The sequence below is a fragment of the Rhea americana genome, unplaced genomic scaffold, assembly GCF_003343005.1.
Source record: "Rhea americana isolate MKP2758 unplaced genomic scaffold, rheAme1 scaffold_0, whole genome shotgun sequence".
Taxonomy (NCBI): Eukaryota; Metazoa; Chordata; class Aves; order Rheiformes; family Rheidae; genus Rhea; species Rhea americana.
In genome coordinates this window covers 18,173,152-18,192,489 of record NW_028185037.1, presented here as the reverse complement: position 1 = coordinate 18,192,489, position 19,338 = coordinate 18,173,152, and the positions used below count along the sequence as shown (strand labels likewise).

General features: G+C 36.0%; 1 protein-coding gene across 5 annotated transcripts in view; it reads right to left on the bottom strand.

Annotated features, from left to right (window-relative positions):
- The window catches only part of KHDRBS3 (KH RNA binding domain containing, signal transduction associated 3), an 89,189-nt gene that overhangs the window by 26,657 nt on the left and 43,194 nt on the right, over positions 1 to 19,338 (bottom strand). For 2 of the 5 annotated variants that reach the window (XM_085321108.1, XM_085321272.1), the window contains exons 4-7: positions 17,241 to 17,387; positions 12,404 to 12,543; positions 3,294 to 3,404; positions 1,730 to 1,922 (exon numbers count right to left, since the gene is read on the bottom strand). In XM_085321108.1, coding sequence (XP_085177234.1) covers positions 1,730 to 1,922; positions 3,294 to 3,404; positions 12,404 to 12,543; positions 17,241 to 17,387 — 591 coding nt within the window. The remainder of the gene's footprint in view (positions 1 to 1,729; positions 1,923 to 3,293; positions 3,405 to 12,403; positions 12,544 to 17,240; positions 17,388 to 19,338) is intronic. The other 3 variants (XM_085321189.1, XM_085321355.1, XM_085321431.1) reach the window with 3 other exon arrangements.

Genomic DNA, 19,338 nt, shown 5'->3' with positions numbered 1-19,338 from the left:
TTGCTGGATACATCTGTCTGCCACTCTGAAACCATATGCCACCAAGATGCTGTTAAAACAATAATCCCCACAACCTCATTAACAGTCTCATTCTACAAATACTTCTTAAATTGTGACACTTTATTCTGTTCRGATACTTAGGTTTGGAAACTAGTGCGTAACACTTGCATACTGCTGAACACCTACTAGTAAGGAACAAGCATACSTTACTGGTGACTCTTACCACAGTATCACAACTCATAAAACATACAGTAAGGCACTACAACTCGCAACTGGGGGAAACAGCATTCATTCAATTTAACATTTGACCCACCATATACTAATGTTTCATATTCTAGCAAAACTTTATTGTAACAAAGCTCTACTTTAACAAAGGAGACTCTGAAAACATTACTCAAATGAATCAACTAGCACTGCTCTACTAGCTTTAAATCCATCTCTCAGTCCAGATATCCTGTTTGCATCCAGTACTTTAAAGAAAAACAGCAATTTCAAATAACTTAAAAGTGTATGTAGCATAGTTCTCTTTTCTAATCATTCTCCCCCAGAATTTGAGTATGAGTCAATCAGCTATCCATTATTACCAGGTCATACATTTCTGTACATCTGCTACTCATAGCATGCATATAATCTGAAATCACTARAACAAGTTTTTCTATCACGTTGTCATCACTTTTACAGTGTAGGCCTTAGGAACAGTTCCTGACAAGAAGCTTAAAGGGAAGCAATTGCTCTGAGAGCATTGTACAATAATCACCTATTTGCAGTATCCACCTTGACCAGTTAGGTTTAGGCAGGGGATATTTAGATACATCATTCAAGTACAAGTTCTCAAAAGATTGATAAACTGCGTTAGTTTCTTYTGAATTGTTCAAGTATATGTAAGTGTTCACACTTATGACATTAACCTTTTTTCTCCATAAGCCTATAAATGTTACCTAGAAACTCAGATTTCTGATTAAAAGGAAAACAGTTGAGAATTGATTTAGGGGTGGGTGGGGTCAGAGAAGAGAGGTTATAAAAAGATGAAGCAAAGCAGAAGTCTGAACAACAAGGCCATTTTCTTGAACAAGAACTCCTTTTTTCGTAGTCTGAATAACAGACTAAGTCTTGACAACAGCCTTGGCTGTAAAGCCTTAAGACTTAAAAAAAAAAAAAAAAAAGTATTTGAAATTGCTGTTTTCTTCAAGATTAAATTCACTTTTACGAATATAGTTTTGATTTGGTAAGTTTCTCATTGCTCTGCGAGTTTTATTACATTACAAATACAGAAAAATATAGCCTTCTCCCAATAAGCCTTACATACAATTGTGAAAACTTCAGGATCACTCTGAAGTTTTAATACGAACTGTGTTAAATTCAACGGTCATTTGACCATAAATATGACTCTAAAAAGGAGTAGCAGAACAGCATTCTCCCAGCTTTAGTTAAGAATTAAAAATTTACTGAAGTTTTTGCAAAACAGAAACCTAGCATAATAAGCTTTGGAGGTACCTAACTATTTTGGCAAGTGCATTGCAAATGTCTTTACAGTACATATAAGCTGGATTTTTAGTAATATGAAATAGTTCATCAAGTCTGAAAAGGCAGTGAGATCACCACATTCTCTGTTGTTTCAAGGTGCAAGGCTTAATTAAAAAGATGCTACCACGATCTAAAGTGATAGTTAGGATCACCCCTTCAAAAGAAAGTGTGGTATATCAGTAACTCCGAGAAGAGCTCGACTTACGTATTCCCCRTAAGTCTCCTGTGCTGGCGGTGGTGGAAGGGGCCGATAGCCTGCAGGTGGAGGTACTCCTCTTGTGCGGGGTGCCAAAAGCCCACGGCTGCGACTCACTGGTCCTCTACTGGGAGGCACTCCTCTTGGTGCTGGTGCCCCTCTTGGTACTCCTGCTGGTGGCGGAGGCACTCCTCCACGGCCCCTGCAAATAAATGGATCCATCACACTTAGGTATCGCATCCCTGGTCTCTTTTTCAACAGATCCCCCCCCCCCACATAACAACTTCGCTTCACTAYAACAAGACGAACTATGAAAGGGTAGGTTTATAGTTTGGCATTTGTCTGTACACTTTAATGCAGTTACATTACATTATACAGTACTGAAAGGTAAATTAGGTGTATATGACTTTTAGCTGTGAACTTAGCTTGAGTCATTCTTTCTGCTAATTGCATACACTGAGACACTCAAGCCAATCTGCAGTGATCAGTCAGCTTCACTACAGCTTGATTTATAGTATGTGAAATCCCCATCACAGAATAATTCGAAGCTATCAGACTATATTGTACTCAAATGCTGCACAGAGGAATTAACCGCATCTCCCTTCTGATCTCATGTAGGCTTCYGAACACAATCCAAAGATCACTCTGCATGTAAGAGACTAAGCAGGGCAGAATGTTTTTCTGCTTCTAGAAGGAGARAAGACTTTCAGCTGTGCAACTGTACTGTTGCAGGAAATATTCAAAGACATAATATGTGCAGGGTGATTATAGGCTATCATCTGYTGTTCTGTGTGCACTTGAGGACAAGTAACAGTACTATACATGTTTATATAGGCATGCCTACATATATTTATTTTAAAGTTCTGAAAGTGATAAGGATCAAATTGCATTCTATTACTTTGGACAGTTCACATAAGATCTGGAACCTGAACCATGGCAWTTTTTTWAAAAAATTGATCAGTTTAGAGATGGAGTCCCTGCAGCTGAGCTAGTTCCCTCATCTCCATAGTGGTCAAGACAGACCTAAAGGCACAATCAGTGTGAAATTCAAATCACTTTTCTTYTAAACAGGACATTTAAAATATGACTGATGGACATTTTAAATCCATTTCTCCCTGTTGAGTATAACTGAGATTATATGTAGGCACATATAATTGTTCAGATGAAGCAACACCTTTAACATCTACCATAAGATAGGCAGAACAGAAACACTCACTACACTACCTTCACACCTATCAAACCATTACTCTACTTAATAGTGAAAATACTGTCTTGATATCAGTACAAATTCCTGACTCAGCCAACACTAAGACCCAAATCTGCCCTTGAGATTTTCTATCTCATTTTCAAGTAAATCATATAATCAGTCAACTTATCAGAGAAACAAAATTATTATATCATAACTAATTAGTATTTGAAAAACCTGCATCAGGGATAAAAAATCAGAAATGCAAACCCTGACTATAAAAATCAGGATAGATCTAATTACTCCTAATAACTGATCAAAAAACGAGTTAGAGCAGAATATTTTAAACAAGCCTAGAGAGTAAGCAATTAAAACTGTGCTTATTACTTGGTTTTGGCTAATCTGTAGAATGCCTCCTCAGCACAGGGTACCAGCTGCTTATTTGACTTCATTGTAGTGGGGGCAGGGGTGAGCAGTGAGCTTCCCAGACACAGCCTGCTGAAGCAATATAAAGAAATAGCAAATGTGACATTTTCCAAGTGAAGCCAAAGAAAGGGAAATGAACCTATTGGCAYAGACAACTGTCAATACCACAAGTTAAAAAAAGTAGACTCAAGAACCACTAGCCATAGTTTTCTTCATGGCATTCTTTAGATAAGGTGACAAAGAAATAAGCAGGAAAAGGGACATGCTAAAAAAAACATGGAAAAACACTTGAGGGGAAAAAAACAAGAACAGTTTTTAGAGCTAACATAGGTTTATTCTTGAAGTATTACAATACCAGATCCACAGGAGAAGAGGGTCTTTTTGCCTTTGGAAAAAAAAATAGTTAATAGGATTGGGGTAGTGATGGTGCAAAAAAAATCATTTCTCCTGTATTAGAAGACTATTCACATAGTCTCCTTAGGAGTTCCTGTAGCAAACTTAAACCAAGAAGGGTAATTTTGCATTACACCACTTGGTTACTGCACCAGGCTGATGGGGACTGGAAAGAGCAGACATTGAGTACCTAGCCACRGGAGAGTTCAATTGCCACCACATAGAGTTAACATCAGGTTACAACATTAAGACTAAGTTTTTTAGACACTAAATTTTGGTAAGAATTTACCAAGGAACTAAAGACACCCAATTCTGACATGAATAATAAATTGATTCGATGTTGAACCACCACTTGAATAGGGATCATTGTATACACAGATAAAACCAACAGATCAGTTACAGTACTGCTTAACTGAAAAGGAAAGGGTGTTAAAGATTTATAAGGGACAGCTAAAAACAGATACAAGAACAGGCACATAGGCAGCATGAGAAGACATTTAAAAAACGTAAGTTACAGCAAATACACAATTGTCAAAAGACAACTTGGGACAGGGCAAAAGGAACTCAGACTTCAACAGCAGAAAAGRAGGAAAAAAGCTGAATCCATCTCTAAACTCAAAGGATTAAAAACTAATAAAGCAAAATTAAAATAGCCAATCAGGTTAGAGACAGTTTAAAAAAACCAAATTGTTTAAAAAAAACACCACAAAAATGTTGCTTTTCAAACTCTGGAGTCAGGAAGCCTGCCAGAGCTTCAAACTATCCATGAAGAATACTGTAAGACAGTATGTACATATATATGCTAAAACTATAAGTGTGCATATATATATATACACACACACAATATATTCGTTTAGTTTTTTGCTACATAATCAAAACAGGACAAGGCTCTTGTGCTAGCGACTCTCCTTGTACGGGGCATRCATTGTATAGTGCATCCAACTGATTTGTCATTTTAGCAAGTAAAATTGATTCTCTATAATTTATAGGGAGAGTTTAGATGCTTAGCTCTTTAACCAGAATCTCAAGTTGACTATCAAAGAAAGGAAAACTAAACAAAATTCAAAGCAGTGACCAAGAGTGTGCAAGAGTGTTAAAGACAAACAACACTAACAGTACATAAGCTTTTAGCTATTACTACCTATAAAATGCTTACAACCAAGACTGGCCCAGTGGTCAACATGGTACAAAAACAATCAAATCGAACTTTAGAAAAGAATAGAACACAGAAAACATCATTGCRGTACTATATACATTTATGGTACATTTGTGTCTTGGAAATTACAATTCTGTTTCCTCATTTGAAAAGAGCATAAAAGAACTAGAAGAGAAGCAGAAATAACAGAATCAGCAGTATGGAACCTTATACTTAAATAATAAAAGACTAAGGCTCTGCAGACTACAAAAGACAGCTGAGGYTAATACAACAATTCTATTGAAACATGAAAAGCTACATAAGAAATGATTCATCAGTCCTTCCCAATGAAAGAAGCAGGTGACATCAAGTGGGAGAGACTGGGTACCCAATGGGATAGTCCTCAGGTCTAAGCAACTACAGCTGCTCTCCTGAAATCAGCAACTCCCCRGAGTCATCTTATACTTGTGGCCACCCAGCAGAGCTCCTGAGATAGGCAGCATGCCAGCTGACTCCCTCCACCCAACCCTTTTATCTTTCCTTGCTAATCCTTCCACTTACCTCAGTTCTGGTCTGTGTTGATCGCTCTTGCTCTCCATTTGCTACTTTATATACTTCTCCAGTTCTTTCGCCTCCTACCTTAAGGTTTCTTTAATGGCCGTTTTTTGTGCTTTTGTTTGTCTTTAGGTTTAAGGGCTCCTGCCCCNAAAAGCTAACATACAAACATAATCCAATTTAATTCAAATTCTAAATTAAATTAGACTTCTCTTCCATTTCCACCCTAGACAGTGATGTGCAAATGTGCACCATATTAGAAAGCACTTGCTAGGTATCTATGTTTTCAGCTATAGTCTCCGTATTTCCTCCACATATCCCATGCAGTGTCTACCAACACGGATCCAGGCTCATTTTTCCTTTTGAAACTTTGTTTTATTTTTCTGGGCTTTTCCCTCCCACTAATAATCTGCTTTGCAGGGGCATCTATTGCCTGCTTCAACTCTCTGCAAAGACAGCATGAAGCATCTTTTCTCTCTCCCTTTCCTTTTACAGCCACCCCATCTACAGATTCAAGCATCTCTGTGCTTCACTTGACATTTAGATTCATCCAAAAAAAAAAAAAAAAAACAAAAACACTATCACCTTCATACATATAGCTTACCATTGACTCAAATTCAACATGGCTCCTAGTCCCTCCAAGTCCTTTTTCACTGCTTGCTTCCATGATGACCAAGGACATCATCCTGCAGGCCAAATTTCAGCTGTCATCACCAACTCTCCTGATCTTTGGAGACAGCCTACACTCACTCACATCATTGTGTGTTTTTTTTTTTTTTGAAGATGAACAGTATCAAAAATATGGTCTTCTGTTTCAATTCACACAAAATACTATTTGGCACGAGGATCTCAGGTGACATCAAAAGTTTTAGACAACAAAAGGATTCTTCCCCCCACTCCTATCAGTCATTTTCATATAAATCCATGGTTTACAAAGTAGATTTGGGAGTTTTGAAGTGTCAGTGATGAGATGTCGTTCTCATTCATCAATGAAAGTGTTGTATTTGTTCAAGTAACTATGAAACACTGCCAGGTTCATAATGTACGGTTTCWTAAGTACATAATGTACGGTTTCATCACAAGCAGCACAATTACTGGAAATATTTTTCTTTCAACTAAATACTATGCTATATTAATATCTATTCAGGTTGCTTCTAAATCTGAAATTTGATCACTCTCCTAATACATTGCCATGTCTGTTAGCCTCTTCTTTAATCCTTCCACAGGCTCTTTGCTATAAAGGTATTTGTTTCCACTTCTAAAGGCCAAAGCATTATCTCCATACCTTACACCACTGTACATTAAAATACTCATTTTCATCAGGCAGTGATGCTAGTCTTCATTATCTGCTTATTATATCTTCAAATAAAAGGGACTTTCTGCCCTTTTGTCTTCCCTCCTCAATACTGTGTTATCTCACTTTCCTTCAGAAGTCGTCTGAAGGTCATCTTTGCCCCAAGGCCCCTGGTACATCTTTGCAAGACAGAYTGACAACACACCTAAGCTAGCTGTGTACCTAAATGGACACTGGACCCTCTTAACTCATCTGCCTTCAGACTTCTCTGTACTTCCACTGTCAATACTCAAACACAGTTAGTGGGTGAAATGGTAAATAGTCATCTGTGGTCCCTCAGATATATACTGCAAATACATAATTACATGTTATCCTACAATAGTTGCACATCATGAGACACTATTTTGCTACATTTAAAAGAAAAAAACACATTCTGAATCTTCAGTATACTATCCAGAATTCCACAGAATTTCACTGGGTGAGGGAAATCCTCTTCCTTAACTACCTGTTAATGGTATTTTCTACTCAAACTGTAGTAGATGGATAGTATTTAAACACAAAGTCCTAGCTTTTAGCCAGGTACTATTAACACCACATTCATCTGTTTCAAATATAAAAAGATGGTATTATGCAATTAAGACCACTCAGATCTAGTCTCAAAGAAACAATTTGCTGCCCTGAAACAGATTAAAGGTTTAAACTAATTSTCCATTTCATCATCAGTTTGGTTTTGATTTCCTAGCAGTTAGTAGTTGGAAGTTGTGAATCCAGTAAAGGAAATTAACACTTCCCTATCAAGCATACGGGTAACTTAGGTCATTACATTACGAATGCATTTTGCTCAGAGCTTGGTAATTACCTTCTAGGCTTTGATCTGAAAAGTATACTTTCAGTCTTGGGTTCAGGGACAAATAAAATTCTCCTTAATATTCTTGCTTTTTGCTACACAATTTACTGTGTAGAGCAGGGGGTGGGGATGACAGAATATATCACAGCATCTTTCAAGGTAGTGTCAAGAGAACTATTTTTGTCAGAAAATGAAGATTCCTATAGTTCTATTTTATTACACTCGTGATTTGGCATGAGAAAGTGAGGTGAGGGGGAAGACAGCAGACACGAAGGATTTTCTATAAAGCAATCTTCTCAATCTATCATAATACACTAAATAGGAGAATAGACATTTCAAAAGCATTAGAATATGGCTACTGTAATTTTTAAATATACTACAGTAATTACTAGGAAATTTTATAGAAATCCCTTACGGTGATTACACTTTAAGCATTGTGTTTGGTAATATAATCTGTTTGAATAAAGAGTTTGACAAAGTATTCTGAAAAATCTAGTATCTCTCAGAACCATATTATACCATTTGTTAGGCAGAGAGAACATTTCAGAACATTTCAGAGTAATTCACATTATTAATAGACTCCTCGATTGCCAATGATGCAGTATTTTACCAGCCCATACAACTTAAGTACATGCTTACAGAAGTATTTAAACAGTTCTGCCTCTTTTACCTTAAATAGTGATTTTAGTATCTAATTTATGGTAGTACTATATTATTTCCACAATTTGTTTGCAAAAGTCAGTCAGTCCTTGGCCATGGCCACCATAGCTTCTAGCTGAGAACCACCTACCAGCTTCCCACAAAAATAATTCTACTTCCTTACCTTTTCATTTATCACTACTTCGCCTCTCGACACATTTTTATTTCGAATTCCTTTTTTCACAGCACAATTGGGTGAGTTAATAAAAGTACTTGATTACAAAATCCCAACTAAGTCATCTCATAACTAACTCTTTAAATTTTAGTGGAAGAACAACACAAATAGAACTAGTTCATGCTATACGAAGCTCCTTTTCAATGCCTCTTTCCAGAGGGCAAAATAAATGCAACAATGACTTCAAAATAAAGAATAGTTCTGACAACATTCTGACAAACTTAGATCTGCAGCCAGACAGTAAATTTAAATACAATAGTTTTTCAAAGACGCAAGCACATGCATCTGCTGTGCATAAAGACACCACTGAAGTCATGCTGCATATATTGCCACAATTGGTGCAGAAAAAGGTGAAGGAAGTTCCATTTTGAACACTGAATCATTCTTATTCATCCTGATATTGCTCGAGTACTTAGAGAAGCATGAAAAAACATTAAAGCTCTCTTGATTGAGAAGAATTTCCTTCCCTCATCTTAGCAGAACCAAAATATTTGCTTTCAAATATATTTCCTCTCTCAATCTGGGGAGTGAACTCTTCCCAGTTATGCACAACTGAGTCAAGATTATTTCACAGTAATGAGCTAAATGAAGCTAGAAAATGAACCGAGTAACAGCAATTCTCAGCTATTAGTGACCCTCATTGCTCTCTCACCCCACCCCAGAGTAGCAAGGAAAATTTTATCTATACCCTTAGTGTCGCTACTACCATCCTCAAATTCTGCTTTTACACTGCATTTAAGCTTGAGTTAGGATTCAGATTCTTAAATCTCATTTTTAGTCATAAAATCAGAGCTTTAAGTTGTAGAGAGGAAATGCTACTTTTATAGCTGCAAAATGTCCTCAGAGGCATATATTAACACATGTAAACACATGCCTGTTTATGCACTCTAGTTAATCAGATGACTGTTCACATTTAAATTGTGCCTATCACTTACACAGCACTGACTATGGATGGAARTTCAGATGCATTAAGGAAACACCAATTCTACAGCAGATGCATTATAGTAACTAGATGATGTAGCAGCTTCAGACTAAACAAAATGATACTCAAGCTTACTAGCACTATAAATTAAAAAATATAATCCTTTATTTTATATATTTGTCTCCAAGAAGTTATTTAAGAATGAACCAGTGTCAAGAGTTTAAAATAAAAAAAAAATCAAGGAATAAAAGTAACTTTCATTAGAGCAGAACTCCCAGAAGTCCCTTCTACTGCACAAAAGAGACAGGTGATACCTAAAAAAGGTTAGATGGTCAGCACAACCCCCACAGCTTCAAGGTAGGAATGCTACAAATGCATCTGAAGTTCATCTTTGACTGCATTAAAACTTTTATATGAAGCTAATCATACATGTAATATGTCATCTTGAAGGCACTCAGAGATACATTTTGTTTCAACATGCCCAATAAAGTACTCTTTACTTTAAAAGGCAAAAAATAAGTACAACTATTCAGGAATAACATAGAACAGAAAGGCTTAAAAAGTTAGCAACTTTAACAATCCTTTATCATATCCTCAATAGGACAAGTTGAGCGTCAAGACAGACCTTAAAGACATTGTACCAATTAAGAGAGSAGCAAGCAGAGGTACTTTAAAAAGCTTTTTATATTTCATTTTACAAGTCTTCTCAGGCTATAGACTATTTAAGATATCCAAGTATCATTTACAAGCATCAGGGATGCTTGCTATTCAAACTGTTTTAACATGGTAAGACAGCCTTTAGCAGAGTCTTCCTTTGATGAAAACATTACTCACTGAAGTCAATTGGTGCTAAAAAAGCATCAACATTGAGTTTGAAATCTTTAAGTCAATAGCTTCAGTATCTCAGCAGCTATTTTGTAAGTATCACTCAAGCTTTGTCAAAGAAAAGCTTTCAGTTTTCTTTAGATTATATATGAAAGAGAAAACAAAGCAATTTCATTTTGTATGTACAAGATCATTTCCAAATCAAATGCTAACAGATTTACTCTGAAGATGCTCCAACTGTTGAATGGTAACAGGGCAAACTACAAAACATAGTGAGCCACAAAGCAGCATAAGTGTCTTCCATTAAAAGCAAGTTTAGTTAAGAGAAAGTATTACCAAAATCCACAGAAGATGAAACTAGAGTTATTAGAATTAAGTGCTACCAGGAGTTAAGCATGCACTGAGCAGATACTTAGTACTGTAAATTAGCTATCAAAAACTTTAGCGATTAAAAACACCAGATGTGACAAACAACCAGCTACTGAATCACAGAAGCACTAGTTTACAGACATGAAAAAAGGCAGTAGAATTGCAAGTCTGTACTGAGCCTACAGTATGTGTAGCAGAGCTGTTACAGATGTTTATGCAAAATTTAAAGATATTGAAGAACAGAGCTTATCTGCAAACAAATGACATTCACAGAAAGCAGTATACTAATATATAAAATATGCTAAAAACAAATCTTAATTTTACAGACTATCCACTACTAAAAGTATGATTGGAAATATAACCCAAAGTGGAAGTGTACTCTTGAAGTTCTCATACTACAAATGCAGACAGATATGTAGATAGTACTTCAGATTTACAATAGCAATTCAGGTAAGTTTTATGGAAGCAAACAACATGAGTAAACATACACTTTTACAGAAGATCTTTATACCAAAATTAGTACCGATCAGTACCCAAAAGAACTGTTTCAGTGTTTCTCAGTGTGGACTGAAATTCTTTCCAGTGGAGATGCAAATCTGTTTACATTTACTATTATTCCCTTTTTGAATGTGAATGTCATCCAGATCATTGAATAAAATTAGCAACCCCTTTCCCCATCTTATTAGAGGAAAGCAAAACAAACTTCTACTGTAATTTGTCAGCATTTATGGATGGCTGACTACAGCACTAAAGTAGTAAACCTCAGTATACAATTAGCACTATTTTGAATAACATTAAAATTAATAGTTGCATTGTGCAGTAAGTTACTTAGCTAAGAATTAAGTATACAAGTTTTTGTTCTCACAAAGAAAATTACTATGCTTTTATAGGAATTTTATAGAACCAACACTAAGTTCTCTAGAATTAAGGTTCATTCTGCATTGTGTTAAACAATCCTCAGGAATCAGGATACACAACTGCACAAGCGGATCCTTCTGAACAGGGAAAAAACACTGAGGTTTTATTCTAATATACTTAATCTAAAAAAAAATACACTTCAGAACATTGTTTTGAACTGATTTTAAATGCTCATATGTAACTTGTATGAATGAGAATCATAGGCAAGAAAAGGGTTCCTCTTAAGAACTGCTAACTAAAGTGTTGCAGCCACATTCTCTCATCTCTGTACTGTGACAGAAACAACTATGTACTTTTAGTTTTGTTTTCACACTTGAGTACTCAAAGAAGCTGAAGGAATACTGCAAGGAGATGCAAGAGAAAAAAGCAAAACACCTCCTGTATCAAAAAAGTACAGTAAAATCAACAGCAAATTTGCCTCTGAATCATGCAAAAGCTAATTTGTGAAGATAGATTTTTATCACACCATCATGAAAAGTCACTGTCACAAACAACAGTCACAATCAAAATGATAAAAAGAATTAGTTTATTCTATAAGTTAGAGAAATCACTCTGAATTTCAGATGTCATTCAAGGCAAGAGAGACTATTTTGTCAAAGCTGTGGGTTCCMAGCTAATTCTTTAGTATCTAAAGTCTCCTAACAAGCAACTACTCCAGTTGGGAGTCAAGCAGGTGTCTACAGTAAGACTGAGCATCTATGATGAGTGATAGCTACATTAAGAAACAATATACAAGTTTCACAAGACAAGTTTCACCACCATTAGCTCAACTCAGAACAGACTAATTAGGCTATCTTTGAAGAATCAAGATTTCTTACCTTCTGTTCTTACTTTGGGAGAGTCCTTACTTGCTTCACATACTTTACTTTTCAGCTTTTTTGAAGGAAAGCCTAAAATACATACATTCAAATCAAACTGCCCTGTAGCTGAGATACTTACCTGGACAAAGCAGGAACTGGTACTCCTCTTGCTCGAATAGATGGTTTTCCTCGAACAACTGGAACCTCTGCATTTTCAGAACCTCCATTCAAATATGTTAATTCTTGAAGCTGTGCCTGTCTGATTTCATCATTGTAGTCCTAAAACAGAGGAGGAGCAGGGRGAAGAAAACTATTCAACCATCACACCAAGTTAGTACCAGCAAACACTCCATTTAAATGAAGGTCAACCTATCAYTGGTAAGAAATATGCAGAACAATATTATATGCATATCATGTAGCCAAAAATTCCAAAAGAACTGTGTATCAAATGCAATTTTTGGTCAGCTACTTGAAATACAAACATTTAAATGTTGTAGATGACTTGAGGCAGAGAGAAGGATAAAAGGAATGGATGAACCAAGGTCCCACATCCTGAGCTGATATCTGATTTGTAGTTGTTTGGGGGTGGTGAACAGTAGTCCATTAGACACAGTGAAAATCCCATTGTCAAGTGTTGCAATGCAGTGCAGAAAAAAATATATTGAGAACAGCCCCTTACAAGCAAGGAATGGAATAGGCACCTACCCTATTAAAATCAGGAGATAAAAGAAAAACAATGAATTATGTTCAATACAAATGCATGCTATTATCTAACAAAGCATTCCAAGATCTCCATTCCTTCAGCATGCAACAGTGAACGAGCTGGAGACACAAGATTTGTTATTCTGCACAGATCTTTTCAAGGTCTACAGAAATGAAAGTAAAGTTATTAACATGCAATTAATACAGTACTTCTCAAATACATAGGAGTTTCAAAGACCTTGAGTCAATCTCCAAATTTGGCACATTACACAGGAATAACAAGTGTCACAGTGAACTCTTTAGAGCTGAATGTGTTTTTCAATCATTTCTCCCCACTTAAAGTGAGCCAAGGAAGGCTTTTTTTTTTTTTAAGTGAAATAAAATTTTGTCCAGTATGTAAATGTAACAATTGTTCCATAAGCACTCCTATTTCAAAGGCTTTGTCCAGATCTCTCCAGTTTTATAATCTAGTTAAGAAACAATCTCCCAAATTAATGCAGATTTTACTGCATTTATGTATTAGAAGAGAGCTACCAAAAGAGTATCAGGCAGTCTTGCTCACTCCAAAGCATTAACCCTGAACTGCAAAATGAATACTGGTATGAATCCCATGCTGCTTAATTACTCTTCAATCCTTCTGCTCCCTATGGACACAAGTAAAAATGTTTTAATTTGTATATCAATCGTGAAGATAGTTACTAGTGTTAAGCATGTGACACTATACAGACATTTGACCAGTCAGATAACTTTTGAACAGATGTTGACAGTTAATTCTCAGCTGCCCATTTAAGTTCAGTCTCTGTTTAGCAGAAGCCAACAAGCAAAACTAATCTTTTCACACTCACTGCTGGTCTCAGCCTGTGACAGTTATCTAAGGAGGACAGTTCTGGAAGATCGAATCAGTTAAACTGTTTCAACAATCTAAATATTGATGCTTTTGAGAAGCTTCAGTTACAAAACAGAGGTTGGACCAATACGCAGTCAAACCATCAGAGTCAAACTGTAACTGTCTGGGTCAACTACTGTACAGAAACCCATTTTGTATTTCCTGGTTCTGGACCTCACATACAAAAGCTCCATACGGCCTGAGCTGGTTACAAATACAAAACTTTATACAAAGTATGAAGAACCTTGATCTTGAAATAATATATTAATGTATTTAAGATTGAGTTGCAAACATACAATACCTTGATCAAAGTTCTGACACAGCATGAAAGGTCAGAGGTGACCTTCATAACTTCTCCACAACACAACCTCTCCATAATGCAACCTCCCCAGAATTAAGCTCCTAATAAARTATCTTTCACCAGCAGGTATATGGTATATATTTTAAATATACATTTGCATTGCTACCGTGCATATTAGATCCTTTTCCTTCTTGATGCCTTCATGTTCATGAATCTGAAAGATTTCAATAGAGGGGCTAAGGGCTTTTTTTGTTTTTAAAGAAGTCAGTTCCTTGAGGGATATTTTCTATCTTTCATTCTAGCAAACTTAACTGTATATTCAGYCCTGATGTAAAAACTGAACAATATTCTACAATATTCATAAATTAGGATCAGTACTTGTTGTTTTTGGAAAGCATAGCTAGCTTACACCATAGGGCAAACACACATTATAAAGGTCACATAGTAGAAGACAGAAGAACTTTTTTGAAAGACAATTGATAGCTTGCTAAGAAAGCCACACTACACTTCACAGAAAATAAAGTTGTTTTGAAGCCATTAACCTAATGGCAGTTTTAGAAGGGACAGAGCTGCTTATTGCCTCCTGGAGTTGCATCTAGAGGGAGCACAGGAGGAAAGTAAGGATATTTAGAACCAGTCTGGTAACGTTACCTTTGAAAAGCCAAAGGAAAATTAAGGCAGCATTGCTTTGATCCTGTATTTTAGAAAAGATYATGTACCTTTATTGTACTGAGCTAAACTGATGCTGCAAGGACCAAGAAGATTGAGCAGTATAAGAGCCAGTGACTTAACTCGATCTCTAACTGAAAAATATTCAAGTCTTCACTCTTAATTCTAGGATTAATAATGAAGGTCTACCTATAAATACAGCAACCTTCCATACTATCACAATGCAGTATTCCTATGAATATTCTGCTGGGTGTCTCCTACCAAACCAGTTAGGATGTCTGAACACAAGCAAGTTTTACTTTTTTCCGTACACATCAGAACACAAGCAGTTTGGAAATTCTGGACAAAGTTATGACCTAGTGCTTGCTTATTTGCATTAAAACGATGCTCAGGACATTCCTTTGGACTTCAATTGTCTTAATTTCACCTACATTAAYGCTTTAGTTTGTATTAGGATGTATGTCTAAATGAACATCTGGATCATCTCTACTTACTCTGCTTTGATGTCAGTAATATTAGAGCATATAAACTAGTTTTCATTCATGAAAAAAAAGYAAGTCAGAAGAAACTGTCAAGGAACTCACAACCAGCTCTAGTTACTCCAGGACTTCCAGGTTTATGTATCTAGACTATAGGTCAAAGWAAAACCCCCAAAATGCAGCAGTAGTAGCACTGTCCTGTCATCAGCACCAACTGTTTCACCCAAGAATAGACATTGCAGTTCTACCTCTAATTGCTCTAGTCCCTGCTAACAGACATATATGAAGTCTCCAACTAGTCCTTAACAGTTATAGTGTCTATACCCTGAAACAGTTGAGTACRGCTGTCATGCAGAAATATCTTATTACTAAGGCTCCCTTACCTAGGTCCTCCATATTCCACAGACCTCATGATAATCATCACTTGAACAATAGAAACATTAAAAAAATTATGTAACAGTAGAAAAAATAAAAATAGGTATAATAGTAAAACAATAGATAAGAATAATGAATAAACCAGYGTACACTGAGCAGGCTTTCTATATTAATTCATCTGATAACCAGTAACAGAAGAATGTACACTGGAGAGCTTGAACAATCAGGAATTTCACACTCTATTATCTCTAGTATCCAAGTTGTATTATTTAATAGCTGCAATTAACAACACTAAGTAGTCAAAGTTGCTCCTTACATGAGAAATGGGAATCTCCTATGGAAGACATACGAGAAATGCTAAGATGACAATGTCTCTACATATCCCTAGCCTGGAATACAAACTGCTACTGGAAATATTTCATTTTAAACATCCAAGTATCACAGTTTCACATCCAAGCTCTACAGTAACCTATACATTTGAAAGTCATTAGCATGTGACTGTTCTTAATTGCAGCAGTTACAAGAAATTGGGAATCCGTTTTTTTCATTTATTGATATAAAATTTTCCAAATGCAAACACTGGCCCAACCACTGGTTTTATATTTAGCATATTAGCTACTTTTCCAGGGAACAAGATATTCTAGACTTCAAGTTTATATACATATACATATATATATATATATAWAAAAAATTTAGACTTATGTCTAGGTTAGAGGGAGCTTGGTATTGCACAAGTATACCTGAAATCTCTGCAAGCTGAATTACTTTTTTTTTTCTATCCAGAAATCTACTTTTGAGTACCTCAAAAGCCTAAGCAGAGTAAGAACACTGGCTTCAGAACTGCCAGTTTTCTTCTGATGCACGTTTGAGAAATACAGTAAGAATGGCATACCCAAAGGATCACTAATTTTATGAAAGAAATATAGAATATGAAATYGTACTGATTCTCAACACTGAATAACTCAGAATTAAGAGAGGGAGCAATATTACCACTGCAAATTTACCTATTCCTGGTAAAACAATAGAAACCTAGGCTGATGCTTCAACATACAAGATGAAACCAGCAGAAAAAAACACAAACGCTTGTCTTAGAAAAGGGTTATTTTTTCCAGATTTTAATAGATTTTTCAATCATTTGTAAACTTCAATACTTTGTACATGACCAGTTAAGGATAAATTGTCTCTCTCATAAGGTCATACTATGAGATGAGAGCACATGTAGACAGTTATGTATTGACCCAGTAATATGAAAGAGTTCAAGGAGCATGACCTAACCTATACCATACTGTAAGTTTTAGAGAACAACAGAAATTGGGACCCCCAGTTTTGAGTCCAGTGTCATTTCTACTAAGAAATATTGCCTTACATGTGAACTAACAGCATTTGATTCTACATAGGAATATCAAAATACTAGGATAAGGGCTTGAATGAGCACCAAGGTCAAATACAGGCTCTGTGAATTGTTTATCATTCTGTAAAGTTGTTACCATATTCAAAGCCCAATAAGTGAACTTAGAAGCAAATTGTTCACTCAATACCAGAATTCTTAAAAAAAAATACTAACAGGAATGAGAAACTTCTTGATTTCTTCCAAYGCATGTCCCATTCTGGCATATGCTTCTGCTGGTGGTGCAAAGACTTCAATTAAAACATGCAGGTCATCATTTAGGTGGAAGTATTTTGCCTCACCACTTTTTCTCAACTCTTCTTCCTAGGACAACAGAAAAAGTTATTGTTTTGTTGTTGCTGCTGCTTCTCCTCCCTCCCCCCATTTTAAACATAGTATTATATCTGACAAGTGTTAATTAAAATTGTTTACACATGTTTATATCCAGATGTCAACAGCTGAGAACCACACATCATCTTAATATACTTCAAATCATAACCATGATTTTAAAATATAACAGTACCAGTTTGCCTATCCATAATAGGTACTGGTAACACACAAAGCAAGACACACRTCCAACTTCTGCTCACATACAGGAGGAGTACCATAAGAAAACACATGTTCTGTTTTCCTGAGTGCACCTGTTTGTACAATAATGTATACTAGAGAGAARTTGCAAAATTCTCTCAAAGATAAATGATCTTGAGAAACAGACTTGATTTAATATTCTATCACACCAATAATTTTATCTGAGGGCATTTTATTCTCTTATTGTACTACTAAAACTCTTCACTGTTGTGATCTCACTAACATTTTTACTCTACATGTGCTTCACAGAACAGCATGGATATGAAACTAGCATTTCATAGTATTTTAGAGAGGATAGGAAAGCTCACTAACTTTCAGAACTTTATTCTACATCATCCAGCCCACTACAGCATGACAGCAGAAACTATGGCTTCAATGGACAGAAGAGTTCAGTTCTCTGAACAATTTGCATTCACATGCAAATTGGTCACAAACCTAATGGACATAATTTGTTACTTTCAGAGAGACATCTAATGTCACTCACATCAGAGGATGTATGTGATATGTATCAAACACTATATAGATATATATACATAAAGTATGGATTTATGATGGGACATTAACTCCCTGACTYAGTACTGTTGCTTTCACCAGCTGTCAGAGTTAAACTTCACCATACTAAGCTGAAATAGTTTTATAGCACTAAACATTGCAGCACTCGAAGCAGTTTAACAAATGAAGTTTTCAGGCAGCTAATGTTTCAGAAAAAGTTGGGACATACAGAAGAACAAGAATGAACTGCAACAGCAGGAAGGAAATGAGAAATGTAAAAATAAAAACAAATTTAGCTGGGATCAGCTAGTTTTTGAATGAGCCTTTTCTCAAGAAACAGAGGCTATTAATTATTCAAGAGTGAACAAAAGAAAGATACAATAAACTTGCACAGCAATAACAGCAAGGAATAGAAAAGAGTCAATTCATGTGTAGCTGCTGGTGAAAAAGGAYTTCAATGAACAATTTTAACAAAACATACAAGATATTTTGATCAGCCTTCATTTACATTATTTCCATAGGTAAACTTTTCTTGCTTTGCTTTTTTTTTGGGGCAACATTTCCCTTGATTAAAGTAATTTATTTTACATTCAGTAACACAGCTTGGCAATACCCTGCTGTCCCTGGCTCYTTGCAGCACCATACAAATGGGAAAGAGCTGACTCCTATGTGTCTTACATCTCCCCCAGTGAGACATTGAGCATACCAGTGCTTTTTGTTGTTCACRATACCTAACACAAAAGCTASAGCTTCCTCCCAGTCCACTACCCCYCACTAACAATATTTTTAGCTCTACAGTATAGTCTATACCTTCCATTACTCAGCAGTCTGAGACCTGGCTAGGCWAGTCGAGTTAATGGGAGTGCTGTTTGGCTGCTCAGTATTTAAAACAAAAATATATTTTTCCCCTTCAATGTAACAGAAATCTGAGATGCACGCAGCCCCATTCCAGCTGCCTTAAATTTTGCTGAAAAAAAGAAATTGAACTAAAGAGAGCAAAACAGTCATTTTCTTTGGTTTTAAAGGAAACCTGGCCTTTCAGTCTCAGGGCCTGCTCACACACTCTATCAGAAGTAGCTCTTGAGTTGGACAAACCAATTTAAGCTTCATATTTCAGTCTACTGCTTTAGTTACAGTATTTGTAAGTAAATACTTCCCAAAGTATCACAGAATCAGTAAGGTTGGAAGGGACCTC